Genomic DNA, 24,204 nt, shown 5'->3' with positions numbered 1-24,204 from the left:
GGAGAGAAATACAGAATTTTTTTTTACAGTGTAACATTCAATTACATATTGAAATGGGAAATTACAAACAGGTTTCTGTGTTGTTGTTCTGAAGATAATAAACCAGAGAGTATAGGTATATCTACAGCAGTTTTTTTATATGAAAAGTAAAATAAATTATTACAATGCAAAATGAATATATTTCTAAAATAATCAAAAGAAAATTAATAAAAATAAGACTGCAGATAAGATCTTTTTTAAAAAGTTAAATGTAATAACTTACATGCATTTTTTCTTTTTGACTGCTTGTCACTGCTTTAGGACTAGAAACAGACTGTTGATTTGCAACTATTCCATATTGCATGAGAGCTTGATCAGCATGAATTGGCATTAAGTCAGACTGATTGGCAATATTTGCAGATTTTCCTGATACAGATATTATTTTCTGAGGAAAACAACCTGTGGATGTTGCAGTGACTTGCCCAGATGGAGTCATCATTTGTTGAAGAATATTACCTGGGGCCAGTGTAATGATTTGCCCAGATGGAGTCATCATTTGTTGAGGAATATTACCTATGGATGTTGCAATGGTTTGCCCAGATGGAGTCATCATTTGTTGAGGAAAATTACCTATGGACGTTACAATGATTTGTCCAGATGGAGTCATCATTTGTTGAGGAAAATTGCCTGTGGATGTTGTAGTGACTTGTCTAGGTGCAGCCATCATTGTATCAGTTTAACAGCCACTACATGCTAAAATATGAAACCTCATTATCACATCCACCATAAGATGTAAATAAAAAAATATTGGAATTACATAATTTTTAATAGAAAATATTTAAATTGCATGCTAATTGCAGTTTTAGTTTTAAAAATTATTTTAATAGCTTCATTATTTTAATTTGCTTAAATTTAACAAGATTTTACAAGAGTATTTTTTTTAAAAAATGAATGAATTCTATTTAAATATCAACATATATTAACTTTTATTTCAGTATACAAACTAGGTTTCCTGAAAGCAAAAAACTCAATTATTAAATTAGTTTAACTCAGCTTAATTAGTTTGTGATGAAAAACAATTAGAAAAAGTTCATTGTTACAATAAATCAAATAACAACAAACAAATACAAAAACAAACAAACAATGCAATACATTAAAAGAAGTCCATCTAAAAAAAAATATATTTTTTATTGTTCAGAAAACATTCACATCAAGTGTTGCAGGGAGGGAAAAAAATGCATATTCACTAATTTTACAGCTAAAGAAAACATCATCATGAAATAATTAAACAAGGTTTCAATAAGATCCTGTGGTCCATATACTTATTATACAAGAAATCACCTGCTTAATATACTGGAATTGTCACCAATGACAAAAAATATATCCCCAAATATTTAATACATATTTGTGATGTAATAGACTAAAACAATTTACAAAGTAATTATACTATTTTTGTATTTTTCACATATTTGATTACCAATAGAAAATAAATTTTAGTGATGCACAATATATTACAATTCCATTTACAAAAAAAAATTTAAAAAAAAAATGAATTGATAACAATGTAAAGGATCAAGAATAACAATCACCACATGTTCCGAGTCAGATTAAGACATTTTGCAGTCTCAGGCAGAGCATATTATGAGACCCTTCTCTTAATAAGATCGATATGCCTTAACCCTTTCTAGGGCCGTGGGAAGTATGCTTCCCACCAAATTTATCAATCTTTGAATGAAATTATGTAGGTTGGCATAAGTTCTGATAAATTTTTTTAGTAAGTCAGAAACTTAGATGCTTCAGTTCTTTATCTCAGACAAAATGATGTGTCTTGATTTGTTAATTATTAATTAACCACATTAATTAATCAAATCAAATTAAATTGATCTAATATGCTAAATGAATCCCTTTTCTTATTTTAATTTTAAGCTTAAAAATATTTTAACATAATATGACTAGAAAAAAATGGCCCTTTACAGGGTTAATTGATCTTTTTTAGATCAATTAAGGCATATCATTTAACAATTTTACAAAATTTTTAGTTCATTAATATACTAATAACATATTTAAGGGTTTTTTTTTATTTTAGTAACTTGGAAAAAGTATATGGTTTTATTTATTTTTAATAAGTATAAAATGGGAAAAATTATTGAAATAATAAAAGTTTTTGTAAAATTTTCCATAATTTTTAGCTAATAATTTGTATGTTTACAAATAAAAGCATTTAATTCCTATAATAAACTGAACAAGAATAAAACTATAAACAAATTTAATATTAAAAATTATATTACGCATAAGTAATTAATCTTTATTTAATAACTATTTTAATAATTTAATGTAAATACACATTGAATTATTAAAAATTACTAAATATTTTCTAACTAATTTTATATTTTCTTACTAAATTTATCATTTTTGAAAAAATATCGAAAATATATTACAGATTAAATATCCAGTTTTTTCAATTAAATATAATTGATAAAGCTTATTACGCTTATTAGATTTTGTTAACAAAAATGTGTACAAAGCAGTACTCAAAATATTATACATAATTAGCATTTCGCATGTATAGGCTGCACGGAATTCCCATTTATGCATATAGTGAATATTAACGCTTACCGAATCATGAGCGAAACTCCTCCGTTAAAAAAATAACAAAAAATTCTTATGCCTGGATATCCACTAAAGTAGATTTTATGACTAGAATTCAGCTGACATGCTTTGTCGAAGTACGAATTTCGCGGCTTGCAATCGCGCTGCGCAGCGCACTGATGCAAGAGTTCAATTAGAATGAGTCCGTGGTGTCGATTAAAATAAGCGATTCGACTACAGACGAATCCATCACGATCGAATGTATGAAAATGAAACTAGTATCGCGGATTAATAATGTTTTAAATAGTTCTACAATATTTATATATGTTACGCAAGTAAAATACGCAAGTTTTTATAATATTATTTCATGCTGTATACTAATAGCGTTAACGGTAGTCTACTATTGACAAGCAAAAGTTCTGAGGACCTTAGATAACTTTAAGGGTAAACCAGACATTTTAAAATGAATCATTTTTATGCAAGAACATATGTTTGAAAGATTAACGTATAGACTTTAGAAGATTAATGAGACAGAACAGTGACACAAAAAGAGTAACATATTATTCTAATTGGTAAAGCACGAGTGCAATGTAGTATAAGATTCGCACTGTTTTCACTTAGATACAGGCACAATTTGAGGAGAGTCTATCAAAATCAAAAGCAGTAATAATAAACAAGTTATTTCAAATTTATAAAGCTTTAAGGATCAAAGCTTTTTAAAACTTTAAGGATTAAAGAAAATAAGGGGAGGAAAGATGAAATCCCCCCCCTTGGCTTCTTGACTCATTTATATAATATGATGCAAATTGTGTTTCACTATATAGAGAAGACAAACATCTATGCAGCTTAGACGTTTTTCTTTCTTCTTCCAAGTGTGGTTTTTTAGAACCATATTGGGATAGATCTGCAATTTTATTGACAAGACAATATATCAAATTTTATTTTTCTAAGTCCTAGAGCTTTTCACTTATATTTAGACCCATAAACAAAGAGATACTGAAACTTTTGACGTGTTTGATTCAAAATATGAACAAATCTATTTATCTCTAATGATAAGACCATAAGCTAAATGTAATCCTTATAATTTGTTACATTTTTTGGTGATCTTATTTAGGCGTACACAGGGGTTGTAGTGGCCTGGTTGTAAGGTTTCGGCTCGTGAGCTGTAGGGTCTCAGGCTTGAGACCCGATTCCACCGAAAAACCGACGTGTAAGATAGCCCATTGCACGCGAAATTCGTCAGAGTCAAACGCTATCTTACTGGCCTGGTGTGGTGTGGAGATTGGTGTGCCACCTCAAGTATCATCCCCGTCATCTTACCGTGGTTCAAAATTACTAGGTAAGTCCCAAAATAGCCCTAGTGTCCGCTTTAAAGCGGAAAGTTAAAATTACTAAATTAAACAAATACTATATGTACACAGACAGACAGTTAAGCTTTCTAGATGGTCTCTTTCTGTAACTTAATGGAAACCTACAACTTTAGTACCGTATGCACAAACTATATTTAATACATCTAGTTCGCTGCAAGTGGGATATTGCGTTACATTGACATAATTCCAGAAATATCTATTTTCAGACTGTTAAAACGTGCAGATAGAAAAAAGATTAAAAAAAAAATAATCTTGGAATAAAAGTTTTCTCGATTATGATACTTTGGAATTGAAACTTCATATCCGAGACAGTGTGTAAAGTTGCTCTTAAAATCAATTTTGTAACTTTTGGTAAAAATGCTTACGCCTTTATTGTCAGATTGCATTTTGGAGAGTTATTCCATATGTGCGGAGTCCATTCTACTAAATGCCAATGTTGCTTGGACTGATGAATATTTTTGAAGTTTGCAAGTTATGCACGGATCTGAACAACTGTTAGAACGATTCTCATGTCAACTCGATTAACATAGAAATATCATGAAAAAGGTTTTAGTAGAAGCAGGAGTAATTAAATGTTGTAAATTCGATGTTTAGATCTGATGAAGTTTAATTTCCACAAAATCATTTAAATATAATTTCATGTCAATGATTTTGTCAAATTGTCAGACATTAAAATCGACATTATTTTAATACTTATATCCGTTCTGTTCCTTGGGTATATGAACCTTCTTAATAGTGTCAAGTCCCGTGACATCATAGTGCTATCAAAACCTTGTACCTTGTTCATTTGTTACCCAACCTTTGTCATACTGTGACTAAACTTTCTTACTACTTTTTCGTATACGAAATATAGAGAAAATATTATAATCGTCAAAAAATTTGATCTTCAGATTATGACAAATCAATTCTCAGACTTCACTGAGCTCACAAAAATACATTTATGGCATTATGTCTGTCCATCTATTCATCCGTCCGTGACAAAGATAAATGAAAAACGCTTTGGTAAAAATCATTAAATCGAATTTGTAGATCTTTATCAAATTTTGAGTTAAATCCATTAAGGGAAAATCTGCCCTTCTGGATGTCTGAATAAAAGTTAACACGATAATTACAAAACGAAGAGAGTCAGATGGGTAAAATTTGGTATACAGATTTAATATCTAAAATGTAGATTCATATTAAATTTTGAACAAAATCCATGGATGGGTTGACTTCTATGTAGGTCGGTAATTTTAAGAACATGTAAGTGAAGTTACTCAAAAAACCAATGATTTAAATATACAAAATTTGGTATGTGACTACAATTGTAATTCTGTGTCAAATTTTATTTCCAAACCGTTGGAAAAAATACATCTAAGAAACAAATTTCATTTTCAAGTATTATTAATAGCATTCTAGGAATTAACCGAAAAATCGCCACATCAGTTTAAAGTTAGTTTAAAATGGGTCTTTTCCCGAAACGCCAAATAAAATAACGGTGACTCTCAGCTAAATGGCAGATTTTGACAATAAAATCCCATGGACACGAAATTATTTTGAGGCTCCTCACCATTCAAGAATTTTTTCACGTTTTTGCTGCTTATTCATTGCAGCAACAAAATTATTTCAATACTGAATTGTCTACTGATGAGACGTAAATATAAAGCGCGACTGCATAGATTTTTGCTTTTACTGGGAGATTTGGAACATGCAGAGCGGAAAAAACAACATTCAATAAAACATAAACAGTGTTGCATTTTGTAAAGCTAAAACTTGCATTTCAAATTGAGTCGTTTTCATGTCGAACTCCCATGTGACTCACGAGGGGGCCGCGGTGGCCTGGTGGTAAGGTTTAAGGTTCGGAACCCGATTCCACCGAAGAACCGTCGTGTAAGGAGGTCTGTTGCACGCTAAATCCGTCCTGACCAAACGTCCTCCCGCTGGTGTGGTGTGGAGAGAGGGGGTGCCAGCTCAGGTGTCGTCCTCGTCATCTGACCGCGGTTCAATATTACGAGGTCCGTCCCAAAATAGCCCTAGTGTTGCTTCAAATGGGACGTTAATAGAACTAAAAACAAAACCCATGTGACTCTCACAAACATGTGTTTTAAGAACAAGCTTCTATCTGCTCTAATGTGCTTCTCACTCTCTAGTAAATACTATTGTTTATATTTAACCAAATTTTTAGTTTTAATTATTACCAATTAGCATTCTATTCTATCTTTTAAACCTTAAAGGAAAAATACACTTTAAATTATTTGAATTTCACAAAGCCATTGCTTTATCAACAGTATTTAAATTTTAGTATTTCATTGTCTGTCACAATTTGTTTTATTTGAAACATGTTATTTTATGTACAACGGTTGTAGATAGTTTACTTTCAGTTTTGTACAACTTACTCATAGAAGTTATTTTAAAATATTATCATTCAATCAACTTTGTATTGGGCTCAGCATTTTTTGCACTGGTCCTTATGCCAAAAAATCAACAATGCTTACCTGCATACGGATTAAATGTTGTTGCAAAACTATTAAAACTTCCCTGAAAAAAATGTAATTGTATGTTCATCTAATTGAAGTTTGAAAATTTCCAGTAAAACAACTGCTCAAATGATGCGTGCGCAGATGAACGTTTTTTTTTTTTTTTTTTCGTTATTATTTACTAATTAAAGTATGTAGCATATTTCTCGTTTAAAAAATTTCGATAAGTTTTTCTATGATTAAGATCGCGATTTTTTTTCCTTTGGATTTTTTAGATATGAGCATAACTAGTTCTTGATTTCATTGTTTTTAAAGATGAATGCTGATAAATTTTGTCTGAGTGTGTATGTTTGTAAAGAATAGTATATGGATCAGAATGATATGAAATGCATACTTGAGCATTTCTTTCAGTAGCAAATATCTATTTCTCTAAGGGCTAGATATCGTTTGCCAGGTTGATAGGTGCCATTAGTTGGCAGATTCAAAAATTATCGTAATATCTAATGGTAATAAAAACACTAACATCTAATGGTAAACATCTAATGATAATAAAAATATAGTACTTTCATCTTTAAAATGGTTTAAACAATAATTTTCTATTTGCATGTACATATGCACAATCCAATATTTTATGCCTGGATCATACTCAAAATAAAATTATTTTTACCATCGGCATATGTTCGTTATTTCTATGAAGTGGCATCACCTTCAAATGGAGGCAACTAATTCATCATTTTGGATTTTTTTTTATTCACTAAGCTTCATATGGCGCTACTAATTCATTGTTTGGTTTTTTACTTTTAATTAATTAATTTTGCGCTATAAAGAATCGTGAGAATATCGTTTGGTGCTTTCGAACTCATTTTGTAGATTAATTTTCTCACTTTTCTATAATGTTTATCCGTTTTAACGACGATTTGTATACTTTATAACCGTACTTTTACGACTTTAATCGCACTCTTATGAATTGTAAATGTTTCTTAAGAATCTGTAAATATTTTGTAAATATAGAATATAATTGTAAAAATCAAGCTGCATTTTATTCATTGGATTTTACCATATACACAAGTTTACGAAATATTCTAGTAATAGCAAACTTATGTTTGAATCACTTATTACAACTTACTTGTTATTTTTCAACTACTGCAACGCATCAGAAACAATAGTATGAAAGAAAGAATTCTACATGTCAGTACATACTAAAGAATGCTGTGGAAGAGATTTGGTACAAGTACTTATTTGCATTTAAGAAATGAAATAAACATCGTACTAAACCCGAAACTGTTACTTCTAATATTTATACATATAAAGGAAAATATGTTGATAAAATAATTTTTACGGTTCTAGTTATTTTTTCCAATGCATACTTTTATAAATAAATAAATAATAATAAAAGGTAGAAATATAAATTTTGTCCTTCCAATGGAATGTACAGAAACTTTCATATCTGATTTTAAATCATTCGGCATAAGGTATTTCTGCTTCGGTATTCAAATATTTTATTTTGTATATGCATTTACAAATAGTATTCTTCTAAACTTAGCTTCTATCATAATACTAAATAATATAATCTTAAAAATATACAATGGGTTTTAAAACCTTCATAATATGCACATATATTTATTAAATCACAATAAAAACTGCGAAATATGATATTCTCTAGTGTTTATTTCAATACAAATAAATCAACAATTGTGTATACCTAATCATAATTGAAATCTTCAGTAAACAATTATTTGCAAAAAACGAATATTTCGTTGCAACAGAAATTTCCAATAGAAACTTCCATAATTGCGTTTACAGAAATTCAGTATTATTATTCTGTTGACATAAACAGCGCCATATGAAATTATGGGTTCCTTGTTCAATTTCTAATGTCACATTAGATGCCTTAATTTCAATAATTACATATTTTTTATTTAAAAATGTAACTATTGTAAGCACTTTGATAAAACAAATATAGGTTACCTTTGTACTTAATTATAGTGATTTATAGAAATTTTAGAATTGCCAATTCTATGAAGGAAAATTGCTAAAGTCAGAGGATTATTAGAGGAATGACTAAGATTGGAAGTTGTAAAAGTTATATATCAATTGGCTGCAATACAACTTTCACTCATTTAGCCATTCTTTGAGCAAATCAATTCCTTCCAATTTTTTCTTTTCTAAATCTTTGAGGCGTTTTAATTGATCTGGTTTCAAAGATTGTTTTCCATCTCCAATTGTTCCTTTTCTAAAAAAATCCACTTTTCGTTCTGTACCCTTTTCACCTGGTTGTGTTACAGAAAGATTCTTCTTCATGTAATCAAAACTTGTGTGTTCTAAAACTTTGTTCATTACAGAATCATTTTTAGAGAGGATTTGAAAATACTCATCACCAAGATACTTCGCTATTCTCAAGACCTCATCTCTTCTATTAAGCAGAAGTTTTTCATATGACACGAGCAGTACATTCTCATCGTCCTTATGATCAAAGTAGGACAACACGTGATCGAAATAATGGCCATATCCTATATTTCCAGATATGAAGTCTTCGAAAAATTCATCCAGTTCAGGTGTCTCTAACCCTAAATTACGGGCAAAGTGATAATAAGAAATGATAGTGTCTTCTGGTTTTCGATAAATGTAGATGTATTTAGCTGCTTTATTTTTCTGCACCATATTGTAAGGGCAATGATGTTTATATATTCTCGGCTTGTCTAAATTCTCTAAAACGGCTGTTCCCGCAATTTCCAGAAGTGGAGCATGTTTGAGAGTGCATTCATTAAAGTTGGGAAAGAATTCGCCATTAGAGATTATTTGGAAAACTATGTATTGGAGCCAATTGGTTCCTGTTTTAGGATAGGAAGCGATAATGATATCTCCATCGTGAGGAACATAATCTTGAGTATCTTCGATGTTTTTCGCAGAAATCCAAGGTGCTTTCGGGAATGGTAATCCCCTGATAATTTGAGTTGGAGCCATGCTTGATTTCTCGGTTTCTGAAAAAGATTAAAACTATTATCACATTTAGCATTGTTACAAAAGTCACTAGTTAATCAGACGGAATATAAACCTTCACTATAAATAAATTTTTACTCATAAATTAAGGGCAACTAAATTTTGTATAAAAATAATTTGAAGAAGTTTTATGTTAATAAATGCATAAATACGAACGATGTCGAATACATTAAATTGAAGACATGTTCGAATCATGCTAAATATGCTTCCAAATAAATGTGTATAATTTAAATTGCTATAATGTAAACATCAGGAATAACAGTGTATTTGTTATTATGTTTCTTATATCATTTCCACAAATATCAGAATTGTGATATTTTGTAACTTATTACAGCATAGTTCTATGTAACCTTCATTAGACAACATAAAGGGACAAGTTAAAGTTTTGCAGTCGAACCATATATTTTTTTAAAAATTACTTTCACAAAATATTTAAAAGCGCTATCCATTTCTCAGTATTGAAGTTGCCTCATGGAGTTTTCTTTCCATCGTGTTTGTTTAAATGGACAGCTATTTCAATAAATGATATCGGCAGATACTAGAAGATATAAAACACTTTTGATCTGTCAAGTTCATTATCATATTTGAAAAATCAATCATCAATTCATTTTTTTTTTCTTAAGAAATAGCTGAGGAAGGTCTTTTCAGATAACCAAGACAATCAATTCTGATAAATGAATCGATATCTTTGACAATCATTGCTTTGATCTGCCGTCCCAAGAAATAATATTTACTGAAACAAAATGTGAGTTTATTCAAAAAATCCATTCAGAGCCTGTATGCTATTTAAAAAAAAAATGTTTTTTTTTTATCTGCTCGTATATCTATGAATACAATAAATTAAAAACGCAATGTGCGATATTTTTGAAATTTAGTTAGAGCTTTTGGAACAAAATTTTAAATCTGTATCTAATTTTAGATCTAATCAATAAAAAAAATGAAGAAACAACAGAACTTTATACAAAACTTACTATATTGTAAAAGTGTACAGGAAATTCGTGGGATAAGATGAGCAATAATGATTAATAATTTAACCTCTGACTGAGTAGTTCTTTAAAATAACTATTTAGGTGCGATGTTTGCAATTAAGTTCAAATATTTTTCAGAGAAAGTAAACTGATACTCTATGTTACACGATAATAATATAAATCTGTAATCGAGAAAATAAACACTCTAAACAGTGAAAAACGCTAGATGAAACAGAAAATGGACTGATTGCCAACCTGTGGAAATCGCAGGAACGTAGCTGGAGGGTTAAAAATGCCAAATCATTGAAAACATTCCTTCCCAAGTTTCAGAACCTTCATAATATGATCTTAAATTATCAAATTTTTGGAGCTACAAAATAATTTTGTTTAAAATTTTGAATTCTTAGTAAGCGTAATGTCTAAAAAATTCTTCGTGCCTGTCCTTTTAACTGTAACTGAATCGCTTCGCAAATGATTCGTAAATTGCATGATAAACAGGACCAATATCCTCCTTGAATAGTATTAATAATTGGCATTTGTGATTTTTTAATATTGGTTATATAATAACAGTTTTTAAAAGATTCGTCATCCCAAGCAGATTGTAGGATTTAGAAGGATGGTAACTGTAGTTCCTGAACGCTCTATAAATTATGCGCTGCGCGCAGTACAAGGTTGGAAAATAATTTTCTTCCTTTTTAAACGGTTTATTTTTCATTTGAATTCACTTTTAATCCTATATTATTTGACTTAAATATTTTTTTTTCTAATTTTTTAGGCATATTTAATTTTTTTAATATGTTTATTAAAATTTCATTTTGTTAACAAAAACAAATTGATTGAATCATTTGATGTTAGTTGTACAAGAAGTAAACACACAACTTTCATAGATTGTTTCGAGTGTTTTGCCTTTGCTTTTGGTGCAGTGTTTGTGGTGGTATATAGAGATACATATCTAGCTCCCACAAACTACCATATTTAGTAAGTAGTTACAGTTGATTTTTTGTCACAGATGATCAGTAAGAAAGAACTTTTCAAAATTTTAATTTGATTTTTAATCGAATGTTTTAGCTTTCTGTCAATATATCCACAAATATAATATTTTTCTCTAATTTTAACAATTTTTAAAAAATATCATTAAGTATATTTTCCAATAACACTTACATTTTACACAAACATTCTTGTAGTTGTCGCTTATAGCAAGCAAAAACCATTGGTGAAAGTTGAAAATCTTTATGAACTTTCTGGGAAATAAGGTGAACCCAAATCAGTTTTTTTCCTATAGAATCAATTTTCTAGTTAGTCCCTTAAATGCCCTTGTGAACTAATCTGTGAAATGTGAGCCCAATCATGTTCTTTATATGAACGATATTACAAAAAAATTTATCATTCTTATGAAGATATACGAAAAAAAGCGTAAATAAAAATATTTTTCTAATTCAGGGATTGCTATTTTTTTAATAATTGCGTTTATATAAAAGTGCGTTACGATGATGTTAAATACATTTTTCGGAAGCATATTATCCTGATATACAATTAAGAGTACATTTTGAAAATGAAATAAAAATACATTAATCGAGCTTGAAATGTTATCGTTCTAGATGTATCGCATTGAAGACTCGAATTTCTTACTTTTTTTTCCTTTTCTTTCCTTACTTTTTTTTAACTTTGTTTGAGATTTAAAGAAAAGAAAAGTATTGTTCTACGTCTTGTTTAAATAGACTTCTCTAATGAAATCAAATCTAATGACATCATGGGGCTATTATAAACATAACTGTCCAAATATTCTATCTTTTAATTACACATCGTCTTACGCGATACTGCAATTTCGGTTTTTTATTCCTTTTATGAACGATACAAATAGGAAACAAAATTATTCTTAAGCTTTCAACAAAATAAACTCACTCAATTATATATTATAAGAAGCATTGAAAATGGTTTAAATTTCAGTACAACAATGAATTATGTTGTAAAAATTTTGTAATTTTTTAAAAATTTCAATATTTAAAAATATTACACAACTAATACGTTAATATCATTAATTCGATAATTTTATTTTGAAGTTGGAAATTGAGCAAGAATTAATTTTGTGTAATAATGTTTTGGAAAGTTATCGCGGAAAAACACCAAAATCTTCCTTAACTTTATTAAGAAAGGTTTAACTATTATTAAAATTTTTTAAATATCGCTCCAGGGTGCACAGTTCTATTTTCCGAAGTATATATTTTTTTTGTCCAATTTGATAGTTCTAGGTCAAACATTCTAACACGTAGAGTGGCAACACAAATACAGACTACACGTGTTTATCTTTATTATTAATGAAGATATTAATAATATTAAAAATAACACTTACCAACATTTTTCTCAGATTGTTCTCATTTTAGATTCAATTTTTAATGAAAATTTTCTATAAATCGTACTTAATTGTAGTCTCAGTAGCTTCGGAGCCAATATTTATTAAATCAAATTTTAATTGCAATTTCGACAACTTCAAATTAATTCATCTCTACCATACCAAAATATTTCTGAGAGTAGCATATTTAAATATATTATTTTTAGGAGAGTAGGATATTATATTTAGGAGAGTAGCATATTTTTATAAGCTTCTGAACTGTTACGTAAGCATGTTGCCCCGCCTCTCACTTGTAACGCCCTCTAGCGGCATATGTAAAAAACCATCAGTCTTTGTAACATCATCGACGAAGCAGCAACGCCGAAAGGCAAGGCTCAATCCAACTCCCGAAAGCGGAGAAACAATAAAATCTTAAAAATACAAAAAAGGTCCGTCATCATTATCGAACCTCTCCATTCTGGTCCTAGCGATCCGGAGACGAATTAGCGAAACTATGGAGAAAAATAAAACTCAAAAAGCCAAAGAGTTAAATAGAATCCGTGGAAGGATAAAGGCGAAACTAACAAGTGTTAAAAAGTTTGTTGAAAATAGTTCAACGGTTGAAGAAGAAAATAAATTCATATTAAGCTGTCAACAAAAGCTGGCAATTGTGGAAGAAATAAAACAAGAATTAGAAATTTTATTCAAGGATTATTTAGAAATCGACGAAGATGAAACGCTAAGCCAAAAGTGCGATCAAGAAATATTGGATATCGAAGAAGAAAGAAACGAATTAGAGGTAAGTTTGAAATGCTTACTCTCTAATTATAATGTTAAGGAAAATGTAATTCATAATATAAATGATCAAAATTCAAATTTGAAAGCTTTTATGAATCATTTTGAATTAAAAACGAAACTTCCGGAAGTTCCCTTACCGCTATTTTACGGAAAAATGGAAGAATTCAGTAATTTCAAAAATCAATTTATGTGTCTAATAAACGATAATACCGAATTAACGAATGATCAAAAGTTATTTTATTTAAAAGCTGCCCTCCGTGGTGAAGCTAAATATATAGAAACAAGTGATGATACATTTGAGTCACTGTTTGCTGCTCTCGAAGAACGCTTTGAAAATAAGCGAGCAATTGTTGATATTCACATTCGAAATATGCTAAAACTAGAAAAATTAAATTTTGAGTCTGCAAAAGGCTTACGAAATATCACAGACACAATAAATAAAAGTCTGAGAGGTTTAAAAAGTTTGAATTTAGAATGTAATGACTTAACAAATGCTATATTAGTAAATATAATATTAGAAAGACTTGACAAAGAGAGTAGAAAGGCATATGAAATGTCCATACAATCAAAACAAATACCTTCATTGAAGGAGCTCTTGCAATTTTTAGAATCAAGAGCGATGGTACTCGATCAATTAGGGAAATACCCTACAAGGAACAAATTCCACAAGGAATTTCAAGGCGCAATAAATAAGCCAAAAAACTTTCTTCTTAATGCGAATAAACTAAGTAATGTAAAGCCATGTATTTTATGTAAATTTGAACATCCTTTACAACGGTGCTCTGAATTTTTAAAACTGAGTGTTTCTAAAAGAATCGAGCTTTTAGAAAAATACAACATTTGTAAGAACTGTTTGAAATTGCATAAACCACCCTGCAAATCCACATTCCGCTGCCGAAGCTGTCAAAAATCAGGCCATAATTCTTTGATACATCTGGATCCTAAAAGTACGCGCCTTGCAGAGGTAACGCCCCCAGACGCGGGGGAGCAACTTTATGTAAACAATGAACCGTCTGGCTCGTCGAGGTTCCCCCAAAAACTGACCCCTGAGGCTGAGTCAGCGCTTGCAAGTAACTCGAAACTATCTTCAAACCTTCTATGCACCGCGCAGTTATTTATTGAAGACGCATTTGGTCAAAAAATAAAAATAAAGGCCCTGTTGGATTCAGGGAGTTCGGTAAACATAATAACTGCAGATTTGGCCAATTCTTTAGATTTGAAGCGGGAAAAGGTTAATGCATCCATCTCTGGTATTAACGGAGGAGAATTCTTCGTTAAAAATAAATTAACCACTACCATTTTTAATGAAGGCAATGATTTTTCCAGAACTGTATCATTTTTAATTATGCCTAAAATAACGCATTTAACTCCTTCTAAAGATATTGATATCTCAAAAGTTAACTTCCCAAGTGAGATAAAACTTGCGGATGAGACTTTTCATATTCCTAGTAAAATTAATGCATTACTCGGATGCGAGTTGTTCTTTGATTTATTGAAGGCAGAAAAATTTAGATCATATGATAATTCACTCTTGTTACAAAATAGTGTGTTCGGATATTTAGTAACTGGAACAATCAACGGCAGAAATTCTCATTTCTTTTCTGGATTAATTTTTAAAAATGATAATCTGGAGAATTCTGTTAAAAATTTCTTTAACTTAGAATCTTTTCCTGGTGATAAACCAGATGATTCAGTCGAATCAAAAACATATGAAGAAACTTACTGTGAGGAACATTTTCTTTCCACTCATAAGAGAGATAGTACCGGAAGAAATGTTAAATTACCAATAATTGAAGAAAAACGTTCTACTCTAGGCGATTCAAAAGAAATGGTGGAAAGACGTTTAAATTTACTTTGGAAAGGATTAGATAAAAATAAAACAATGGCAATACAATACAAGGCTTTCATGGATGAATATTTCCAGTTAAATCATATGGAAGGAATTTTAGATTCTCCTGAAATTGCCAATAGTGAATATTATATTCCTCATCATGCTGTGTTTCACCCAGAAAGCACATCAACACCCCTGCGTGTCGTTTTTGATGCATCTGCAAATTCTAGCAGTGGAGTTTCACTTAATTCCATTTTATTGAACGGCGGAACAATTCAACAGGAGCTATTTTGCATCATCTTGAGATTCCGAACATATCAATTTGCATTTAGTGCAGATATAAAGAAAATGTATCGCCAAATTTTGGTCGCAGAAGCAGATAGAGACCTGCAAAAAATTCTGTGGAAACCTAATAAATTTGCTCCTGTGGAAACATACAGACTACGGACTGTGACATATGGAACAAAATGTGCTCCATTTTTAGCCACCAGAACACTCAAGGCATTAGCTGAGAAAGACAAAAGTGAATTTCCTCAAGCATCTGCAGCACTTCCTACTGATGTTTATGTTGATGACATTTTAACTGGTTCAAATAACTTACCAGAAACCAAGGCTTTACAACAGCATTTAATAGAACCTTTAAGTAAAGGAGGCATGCAACTTCACAAATGGGTTTCCACCCACCCACCATAGATCTACATTGCTTCTGTGATGCCTCAAATAAGGCCTACGGTGCAGTCATCTATGTGTGTTCAAAAAATAAATCTGGTGAAGTGAATACAAGACTTTTGTGCAGCAAATCGCGAGTGTGTGCAATCAATAATGACTTTTTGAAAGAAGTTAAAACTCCTTGTAAATTGAATTGACTGATTAATATTTCTAATAATTTTATTTGTAATATTTTAAATTTAAGTAACTACTGTACTAAAATTGTAAGTTATCTTTTCAGATTTATTAATCATTTGAAGTGTTCTTCTAAAATGTAAAAAAGGTAAGATAATAATAATGGAAATTCAAGCAGCATCCAACTTCATGGTAAGCAAGGTGCAACCTTCTGAATTTTCAGAGGAAATTAATTATTTGTAAAAATGGCAAAATTAACTAAATTAATACAACAAGTTTGAAAAAATTGGAAACTTGATTATTTGAATAATTTGCATCTTAGAAACAAATGGCAGTTTGCTAAGAATAATGTAAATCTTAATGATATAGTTGTAATCAAAGATCCAGATTTGCCTCCATATAAATGGAGACTGGGTAGAATTCAAGAATTAATAAAAGGTTCTGATGGTTTAGTCAGAGTTGTAGTAATAAGAGTTTTGAATGGTGTTATTAAAAGAGGTATTAGTCAAATATGTTTACTTCCAAAAAATTAATTGGATTTATATGTGTATATGATTGTAAATAATATATAGAGACTTTAACTCATACAACATTTTTTTTAAAAGTTTATTGAATGTTATTATATATTAGGGAATAAATCTATGTCTCTAGTTGTATTTCCAAATGTTTCATTTTACTGCTACACTGTTTGGAATGAAATCTAAAAACATAAATTTATTTTACAGATTTAAATTTCATTTTTAAAATCACGTAGAGAGTTACTAAAAACGATTTTAAAGAATATATTGCATTTCATTGAATAATTATAAAACTATTGGATCTTATTTCAAAAACTGTTAGATTTTCTCTCGAATAAATCCACATCTTGGGTGAATATCATTATGTACTCACCCTTTATCTGATGCGCACAGTGAAATTTAACCTTCCTCTTACTTCAGCTAGTAGATAGAAACAGAGGGGAAAATGTGTTGATGCTTTTTTTTTAGTTGCATGAAATATTGCGCTGTCGGTCATCTCCCAAGGTCATTTTTGATTTTGGAAGTTTATATACATTCATTCTAACGTTGGGAAGTTCGAAGTGCATGTAATGTCATTTTAAAGACCCAAGTTCGTTATCTTGTTTTCGATCAGATAACGATCAGATTTTCGTTTCTGGTGATTTTGGGAACGATAAATAAAGAAATAAATAAAAATAAAACACAGAAGGCATAACTGATTTTTTACTATGAGTTTTAAGCTGATTATTTAAAATCAGAGTTCACTTGATTCCAATACATATATTATCATTCAGAATATTCTGATGATTTTTCTTTATAATTAAAATATGTCTTTTCTTATTAAGATAATTCTTTTTAATAAATTCATAGAAATTTTGTTTTAAATCTATTTTTTTCAGGTATTTTTTCGGAATAAATTAGATGCTTATGTGAAATAAATAAAATGAAATTTAAAAAATAATTCTTATTTTTTTCGATTAAATATTTCTAATTAGAAATTTTATTATTTTTATAAAAATGTAGATTTAAATTCTTAATTTTTTACTAAATATTAAATTACAAAAGTTTAGCCTGGAATTCAAATTGAACTGTGCAACATATTTTTTTGTTATTTAGTTGGAATCCAAAAAATGTTAGAAGTGAACCCCAATATCATAATTTTGAAATTTCAAACAGATGTTTAATGAAATAAAATACAATTTATGTAGAATTTTAGGTATAAAATGTATTGTAAAATTTCAAAAAAAAAAAAAAAAAAAAAATGACAATTTTTTTTTAAAACTCCCACATTATGTATATCTTATCCGTTTTATAGACTACGGTTCGATACATTGAAGAATTAATATTTTCAAAATAACAAAAATTTCTTCGGAAGGTTTAAAAAAAAAATCATTTTTTGAAAAACGCAATTTCAGACATTAAGATAAATTATATTTCTTATTATACTTGATAATCACGTTTTTTTTTTTTTTTTTTTTTTTTGCCATCCCAAAATGATTATTTGTATGAAATTAACATTTCTTTCCTCACCTTGCAAAAGAATAACTACAGAAACCTTTTTGGAACATTTGATGTAATTCATTTTTTGCATATTGTTGTTAAATTTATTTTTATAAGGTGCATTAAAATTTTCACGAAGTAAAAGAAAATTCATTTGAAGCAGAACTTTATAAATAATAAACGCCTTTGACGAGTTGCTGGTTCACTGGAAAAATTGATTCCATAGCTTATGTTCACGATTGTTCTGAACGCTCCAAATCACTCAACTGTCCATAGAGAAACAAAAATCAGACAACGAAGTACATACACACACACTCAAGCACACGCAAATGCAGAAAACAGAAAAAAAAAATTCCCAAAAATTAGCTCTGAAGTGAATATTTCTTCCTATTAAAAATTATTTGTTCTAAATTCCATAGTTCTAGATCAAACTATTTGCTCTGTAGTGTGCCAACATATATATATATATATACACACACATTTTCCTTTATTATTAGAAGAGAAAAATTCAAAAAGAAAGCACCAAGGTGCACATTCCCTCTTTCTAAAATATATTTGTGCTAAATCTAAAAATTGCAAGTCAATCAGCTGGGTGTAGAGAACCAACAATCAGACAGCCATACAACACGCACGCACATACTCAGGCACACACAAATACAGGAAACAGAAATATTAATTATTTCAATGCCATGAATTGTTCATACTTACATATTTAATTTAAAAATTAGGTGAAAGAAAATATTTTAATTTCAGTATTCAGATACTTTATTTCTTTAATATATTTATACGTACAGTAAGCTTTGGTGATTAGTTTTAATATATAGCATTAAATAACATAATTCCAAAAATATATACTATGAATTTTGGAACCAGTAAATAATATAATTTAAAAAAATGAATTTTGGAACAACTGGAAATAGAATTGGAGAATTGCAAATACTAGGGATTAGATACTATGTATAAAAAAAGATAAAATTAATTTCGATTCTTTGTTTGAAATAATTGAAACCGAAAAGTAGGCTCCAAAAGTCTGAGGTATTAGTGGCAAGAAAGAGATGAAGGCAAGATATAATAGAAAAATTCTTCGATTAATTTGACAGCTTTCATTTAGATTAATTACATGCATTTTTCACTCATCAAACCATTCTTTGAGCAAATCAGATCCTTCCAATTTTTTCTTTGCTAAATCTTTCAGGCGTTTCAACTGCTCTGGTTTCAGTGACTGCTTTCCATCTCCAATGGTTCCTTTCCTAAAAAAATTTACTTTTCTTTTTGCACCTTCTTCACCAGGATGCGTTAAAGAAAGATTCTTCTTCATGTAATCAAAACTTGTGTGTTCTAGAACTTTATCCATTATAGATTCATTTTCAGAGAGAGTTTGGTAATACTCATCACCAAAATACTTCGCAATTCTCAGAATTTCCTCTCGCTTATTGAGTAAAAGTTTTTCGTATGACACCAGCAGTACATTCTCATCGTCTTTATGATCAAAGAAGGACAACACGTGGTCGAAATAATGACCATATCCTATATTTCCTGATATGAAATCTTCGAAGAATTCATCCAGTTCAGGTGTCTCGAATCCCAAACTAAGCGCAAAATGATAATAAGAAATAATTGTGTCTTCCGGCTTCCGATAAATGTAGATATATTTAGCTTTGTCATTTTTCTGTACCATGTTGTAAGGACAATGGTGTTTGTATACTCTTGGCTTCTCCATATTTTCTAAAACGGCTGTTCCCGACATTTCGAGATATGGAGCATATTTGTATATACAATCATCAATGTTAGGAAACAACTCTCCCTGAGATAAGATTTGGAACACTACGTATTGAAGCCAAGTGGTTCCCGTTTTAGGATAGGAAGCGATAATGATATCACCATCATGAGGGACATAATCTAGAGTATCTTCGATGTTTTTTTCGGAAAACCAAGAGGCTTTCGGGAACGGTAATCCTCTGATAATCTGAGTTGGAGCCATGTTTATTCACTGGGTTTCTGAAAAAGATTATTATTACATTTAACGATGATTATTTAAACTACTATTACACTTAACGATGATTATTTAAACTATTATTACATTTAACGATGACTATTTAAACTATTACTACAGTTAACGATGATTATTTAAACTATTATTACATTTAACGATGATTATTTAAACTATTATTACATTTAACGATGATTATTTAAACTATTATTACAGTTAACGTTGCTAATAAAGCCAACTAGTAACGAAGGAATTATATAGTTTTTCAGTATGAAAATACATTGAGAGTCAAAAATTAAGGAACAGCATTATTTTGTAAGAAAAAATAAGTTGTAGTAATTTCTTATTAATAAATGTATATATATAACACTAGACAAGCCTCCATATAAAAAATGATAACTTTACTGGTATATTTCATACAAAAACCAGGTATATTTCATACAAAAAGAATATATACTAATTTATAGTTTTTAGAGTGGTCGGCAAAGTATGGTCAGCTTTTGTTTACAATTACTTTTATGAAACTTAATAAGATTTAACTATCTCTAATTGTAATGCAGACAATAGCAGTGATTGCACACTATCTTGATCAGATCCTGAACACTAAATCTTGAACTTATTCTATGAAATAACTTATTATAATTAATTAGATAATAATTATTAATAAGATGATATTAACTTATTATCTTATTAATAACTTCATTCTATAACTTACTTTACTTTCAAAGAGTCTGCCAACAAGCTGCGGAATGACAATGCGATGAAACATTCAGATAATAGTATGAAAATTAACGTACTTATGTCTCCGTATTATTCAACAAATATGTCTGGGGATACATGTCCTTATTTTTTTTTCATAAATTTGTGCATGCCCATTTAATACTTAACCTAAAACTACACTACTAACTCTACAATAGTCAACTTACAATATATTGACGGAAGGATAGACTTCACATCAATTGTACTAAAGTCTGAATAGACGTCAATTGTACTAAAGTCTGAATAAACAAAATCTGCTATTATTTGTGAATTATACACTTCCTTACTGCTGATTAGAGTTGCTTCTGTATTCGCGATAACTTTCATACCTTTTCTTTCATGGAAATTCTCCATGGAATACATTTAACTTATTTACAAGTAAATAAACTAACACGATTCAATCTCTTAGTCATTGTCTGTTGCGATATTCTAGAATCCATGTTTGTTTGTATCTTTTGTACCAGTTTGACAACAGTTATTCGGCAGTTTTTTTGGATGTTAATTATATACATTGATTCTCATTTCTAATAATTTGAATCTGCAACATGAACTTTAATTTCTAATCTCTTCTCAGCTTTATAAAATCTTTTTTCAACGTCCTCCAGCAATGATTTTGGAAATTCTAAATTAATTTGTAATATATCTAATTCAACATTCTTATCTAATTTACCTCCAAATCTTCCAATGATCAAATCATCTACATGTGTTTTTTATTCTTATCATTTGCTTTTTCAAAAAAAAAAAAAAAATCACGCATAATGATATAAAATTATTCCCCAGAATCCCCCCTCCGAATTTCATTCACCTAATGATGCATTTGTTTAATTCATTTGCACCAATCAGAAGAACTTTTTTCTCATACATGAAAACTTTGTCATTTTTTTTTCAATCACTCACAATTTGCTTTGTTTACAAGAATTAGGACTCTAAGTGTACTTGTATGCAAAATTAGCATTTCGTATGTGTAAAGTCAACTGAATTTCATTCGTTGTTAAATTATAGATACCAGTTCAGTTATTTGATCAAAATATGCTGTAGCTTCCGCAAAGTTAGTATGGTATATTTTTTCAAATTCCATTGAAATAGTGGCCACTGAATTAGAAAATTTTTTGTATTTGCACATTTTTTTAAATATATCTGAAAAGATGGATAGATTTTCTTTCCAATCTTAGTCATGTAAAAGAATATGTTTAAGCTTTTCCTTTTCAGATCCAGTTATAATGGCACTTACGTGACTGACCAGAAATTTATTATGAAGAAAAATATTTGAATTCAACTTTTTCGCAAACCATTGATAATCATTTTCAACTTACATGAAAGTTTTGTTCATAATGCGCAGTATTTACAAATATTTTCTAGCAGCACGCACATTCGGATAAATATAAAGATTATTCGATACATTTTCATTTTCTCGTGTATAAAGCACACATATAGAAAGTATTGTATTTTTTTAAATCGAGTTCGAAGGAGAAAAAGCCCAAGATGATTTTTAATATTAGAATGTTTATGTGCGTTAAGTCTCTATAAATTAAGTCAGATGACGCCCATTATGAAATAATCATTTCTTCAAGACAGTAGTTCCTTGAACCAAGAGTTATCATATTTAGAGCGTAGAAAGAGTTCTTTTGTAATAGATGCTCGATTAGAAAAGATTTTTCAGAATTTTAATCAGATCTTTAGTTGGAAAATAAGTCGAAATTTTTACATTTTCCCTCAATAATAAAGGTGCATATTATCACACACAAAAAATAATTTTTACATCACTTTAAAATTTAAAAAAAAAGTTTTCCTTGATCCCAATTTTATTTCCATGCAAATTTTGTCTTTGATTTTAACAATTTTTAAACACATTTAAGTACATTTTAAGACAATATGATTCCATGTTTTAGTAACTACCTCATGCACAAGCTCATTGTGATGATATTAACCCATTAATTGTCAATTATTTTTTGAAGTAATTGCATATTTATGCTCGGTATTTCATTATAATATAAAAGCCAAACCAAAAATATAACATTTCAAATACGACAATTCTGTTCCGGTCAAATTTCCGTACGAACGAATTTCAAATTTGTTCGTTTGTTGTAAAGAAACTAAACACATAATATACGCTTTCTGTTACACACAATAATGACTGATATATAATGAATGAAACTTAACTGTCAGGCATACCAAATACCTTTTTGGTGCCTAGTGGCGTATGCAAAATTCCAAAATCTTCAAATAAGGATCGTGACAGTTAATGGGTTAAATGCATTTCAATAAACATTCTTAATACTAATAGACAGATGCTAATAGCCGTATGTTTGGTGAAAAACTACTCACCTTATATCTTTCTGTTCAATTGGTAGTTTGATTTTGTGAAAAATACGTTGAATCTTTTCGATCAAGCTTTAATTGTATAAAATGCCCCGCTTCCGGTCTTCTGCAATTTCCGCTGCAGTTCTAAGCTCTCGCAATCACAATTTGGTGAGACTCAAGTTCGCTATCTCATTTACACTCATATATGGCTTGGATGTTATCACGAGAGAAATAAAAAACAAGAAGGCGCCATTCAGGAGGCGTATAAGCTTTAGCTTGATATTATGAAATTCAGAGTTCACTTCTAACACTATCAGAATACTTCGGAATGCTTCAGCCATTTATTATAGTTTTGTTCAGATAAAATATTTTTGATTTTTTTTTACAGGGAAGCTTATGTTTTTTTAAAAATAAATTTTAAATAAACTCATGACATTTTTATATTAATTAATTTTTTTTTCCTGAAACGTATCAGACTTTCTCACAAAATTAATCGGATGCTTATGAAAAGTGGGTAAAATTAAATTAAAAACAAGAAGATTTTCTTATTCTTTTTCTTTCAAATATTTTTAATCAGATAACTTAATATTTTATAAAAATGAAGATATAAATTCTAATTTTTTCACTAAACGTTTAATTACAAAAATTTTATTTTGAATGCAATATAAATTGCGAAATTTTCTCTTTTTATGATAAAATAGAGGAAAATCTGAAACTACAAGAAAAAAGATATCATAATTTTAAAATTTCAAGCTGGATTCTGAATGATATAAAACTGCAATACATGTTAACTTATGGAATAAAATATACTGTGGTTTTCGAATAGAATGAAGCTCTTCAAGTATTTTTACTAAATTCTTACCTTGGTTTATGTAAAATTCATTCGTTTAATATACTTTGACTCATTTACAAAATAAAGGCTAATCGAAATTTCTTCAGATACTTCATTTTGAATTATTTTTCGAAAAACTAAATTAAAAATAGAGTTAAATAG

General features: G+C 29.4%; 3 protein-coding genes across 5 annotated transcripts in view; all 3 read right to left on the bottom strand.

The window, feature by feature from the left end:
- The window catches only part of LOC129972647 (polyhomeotic-proximal chromatin protein-like), a 28,462-nt gene extending 25,727 nt beyond the window's left edge, over positions 1–2,735 (bottom strand). Inside the window, exons 1-2 of the mRNA XM_056086859.1 lie at positions 2,596–2,735; positions 263–732 (exon numbers count right to left, since the gene is read on the bottom strand). Of these exons, the coding sequence (XP_055942834.1) occupies positions 263–706 (444 nt within the window). The 5' untranslated portion in view covers positions 707–732; positions 2,596–2,735. The remainder of the gene's footprint in view (positions 1–262; positions 733–2,595) is intronic.
- A 5,307-nt stretch (positions 2,736–8,042) lies between these two features.
- LOC129971408 (sulfotransferase 1B1-like) lies at positions 8,043–19,410 on the bottom strand. Of its 3 annotated transcripts, none has more exons than XM_056085151.1 (2): positions 19,281–19,410; positions 8,043–9,375 (listed from the first exon to the last, which is right to left on the bottom strand). In XM_056085151.1, the coding sequence occupies exon 2, from the start codon at positions 9,356–9,358 to the stop codon at positions 8,507–8,509; it is 852 nt and encodes a 283-aa protein (XP_055941126.1). In that variant the 5' UTR covers positions 9,359–9,375; positions 19,281–19,410; the 3' UTR covers positions 8,043–8,506. The 3 variants fall into 3 exon arrangements, with proteins under 3 accessions (XP_055941126.1, XP_055941125.1, XP_055941128.1); XM_056085150.1 differs by lacking the exon at positions 19,281–19,410 and adding an exon at positions 17,055–17,361; XM_056085153.1 differs by lacking the exon at positions 19,281–19,410 and adding an exon at positions 12,713–13,323.
- LOC129971407 (sulfotransferase 1B1-like) lies at positions 19,290–23,448 on the bottom strand. Its single transcript, XM_056085149.1, has 2 exons — positions 23,235–23,448; positions 19,290–20,158 (listed from the first exon to the last, which is right to left on the bottom strand). Exon 2 carries the CDS (start codon positions 20,139–20,141, stop codon positions 19,290–19,292), a length of 852 nt encoding a protein of 283 aa, XP_055941124.1. The 5' UTR covers positions 20,142–20,158; positions 23,235–23,448.
- Positions 23,449–24,204: the final 756 nt, after the last annotated feature.

Source organism: Argiope bruennichi, chromosome 6 (genome assembly GCF_947563725.1).
Source record: "Argiope bruennichi chromosome 6, qqArgBrue1.1, whole genome shotgun sequence".
NCBI lineage: Eukaryota > Metazoa > Arthropoda > Arachnida > Araneae > Araneidae > Argiope > Argiope bruennichi.
Note: the sequence above shows the minus strand (reverse complement) of the source record. Positions and strands in the feature narration are given on the sequence as shown.

Coding starts and splice junctions, on each gene's coding strand:
- LOC129971407 (XM_056085149.1), bottom strand. CDS start 20,141: ATGGCTCCAACTCAGATTATCAGAGGATTACCGTTCCCGAAAGCCTCT.
- LOC129971408 (XM_056085151.1), bottom strand. CDS start 9,358: ATGGCTCCAACTCAAATTATCAGGGGATTACCATTCCCGAAAGCACCT.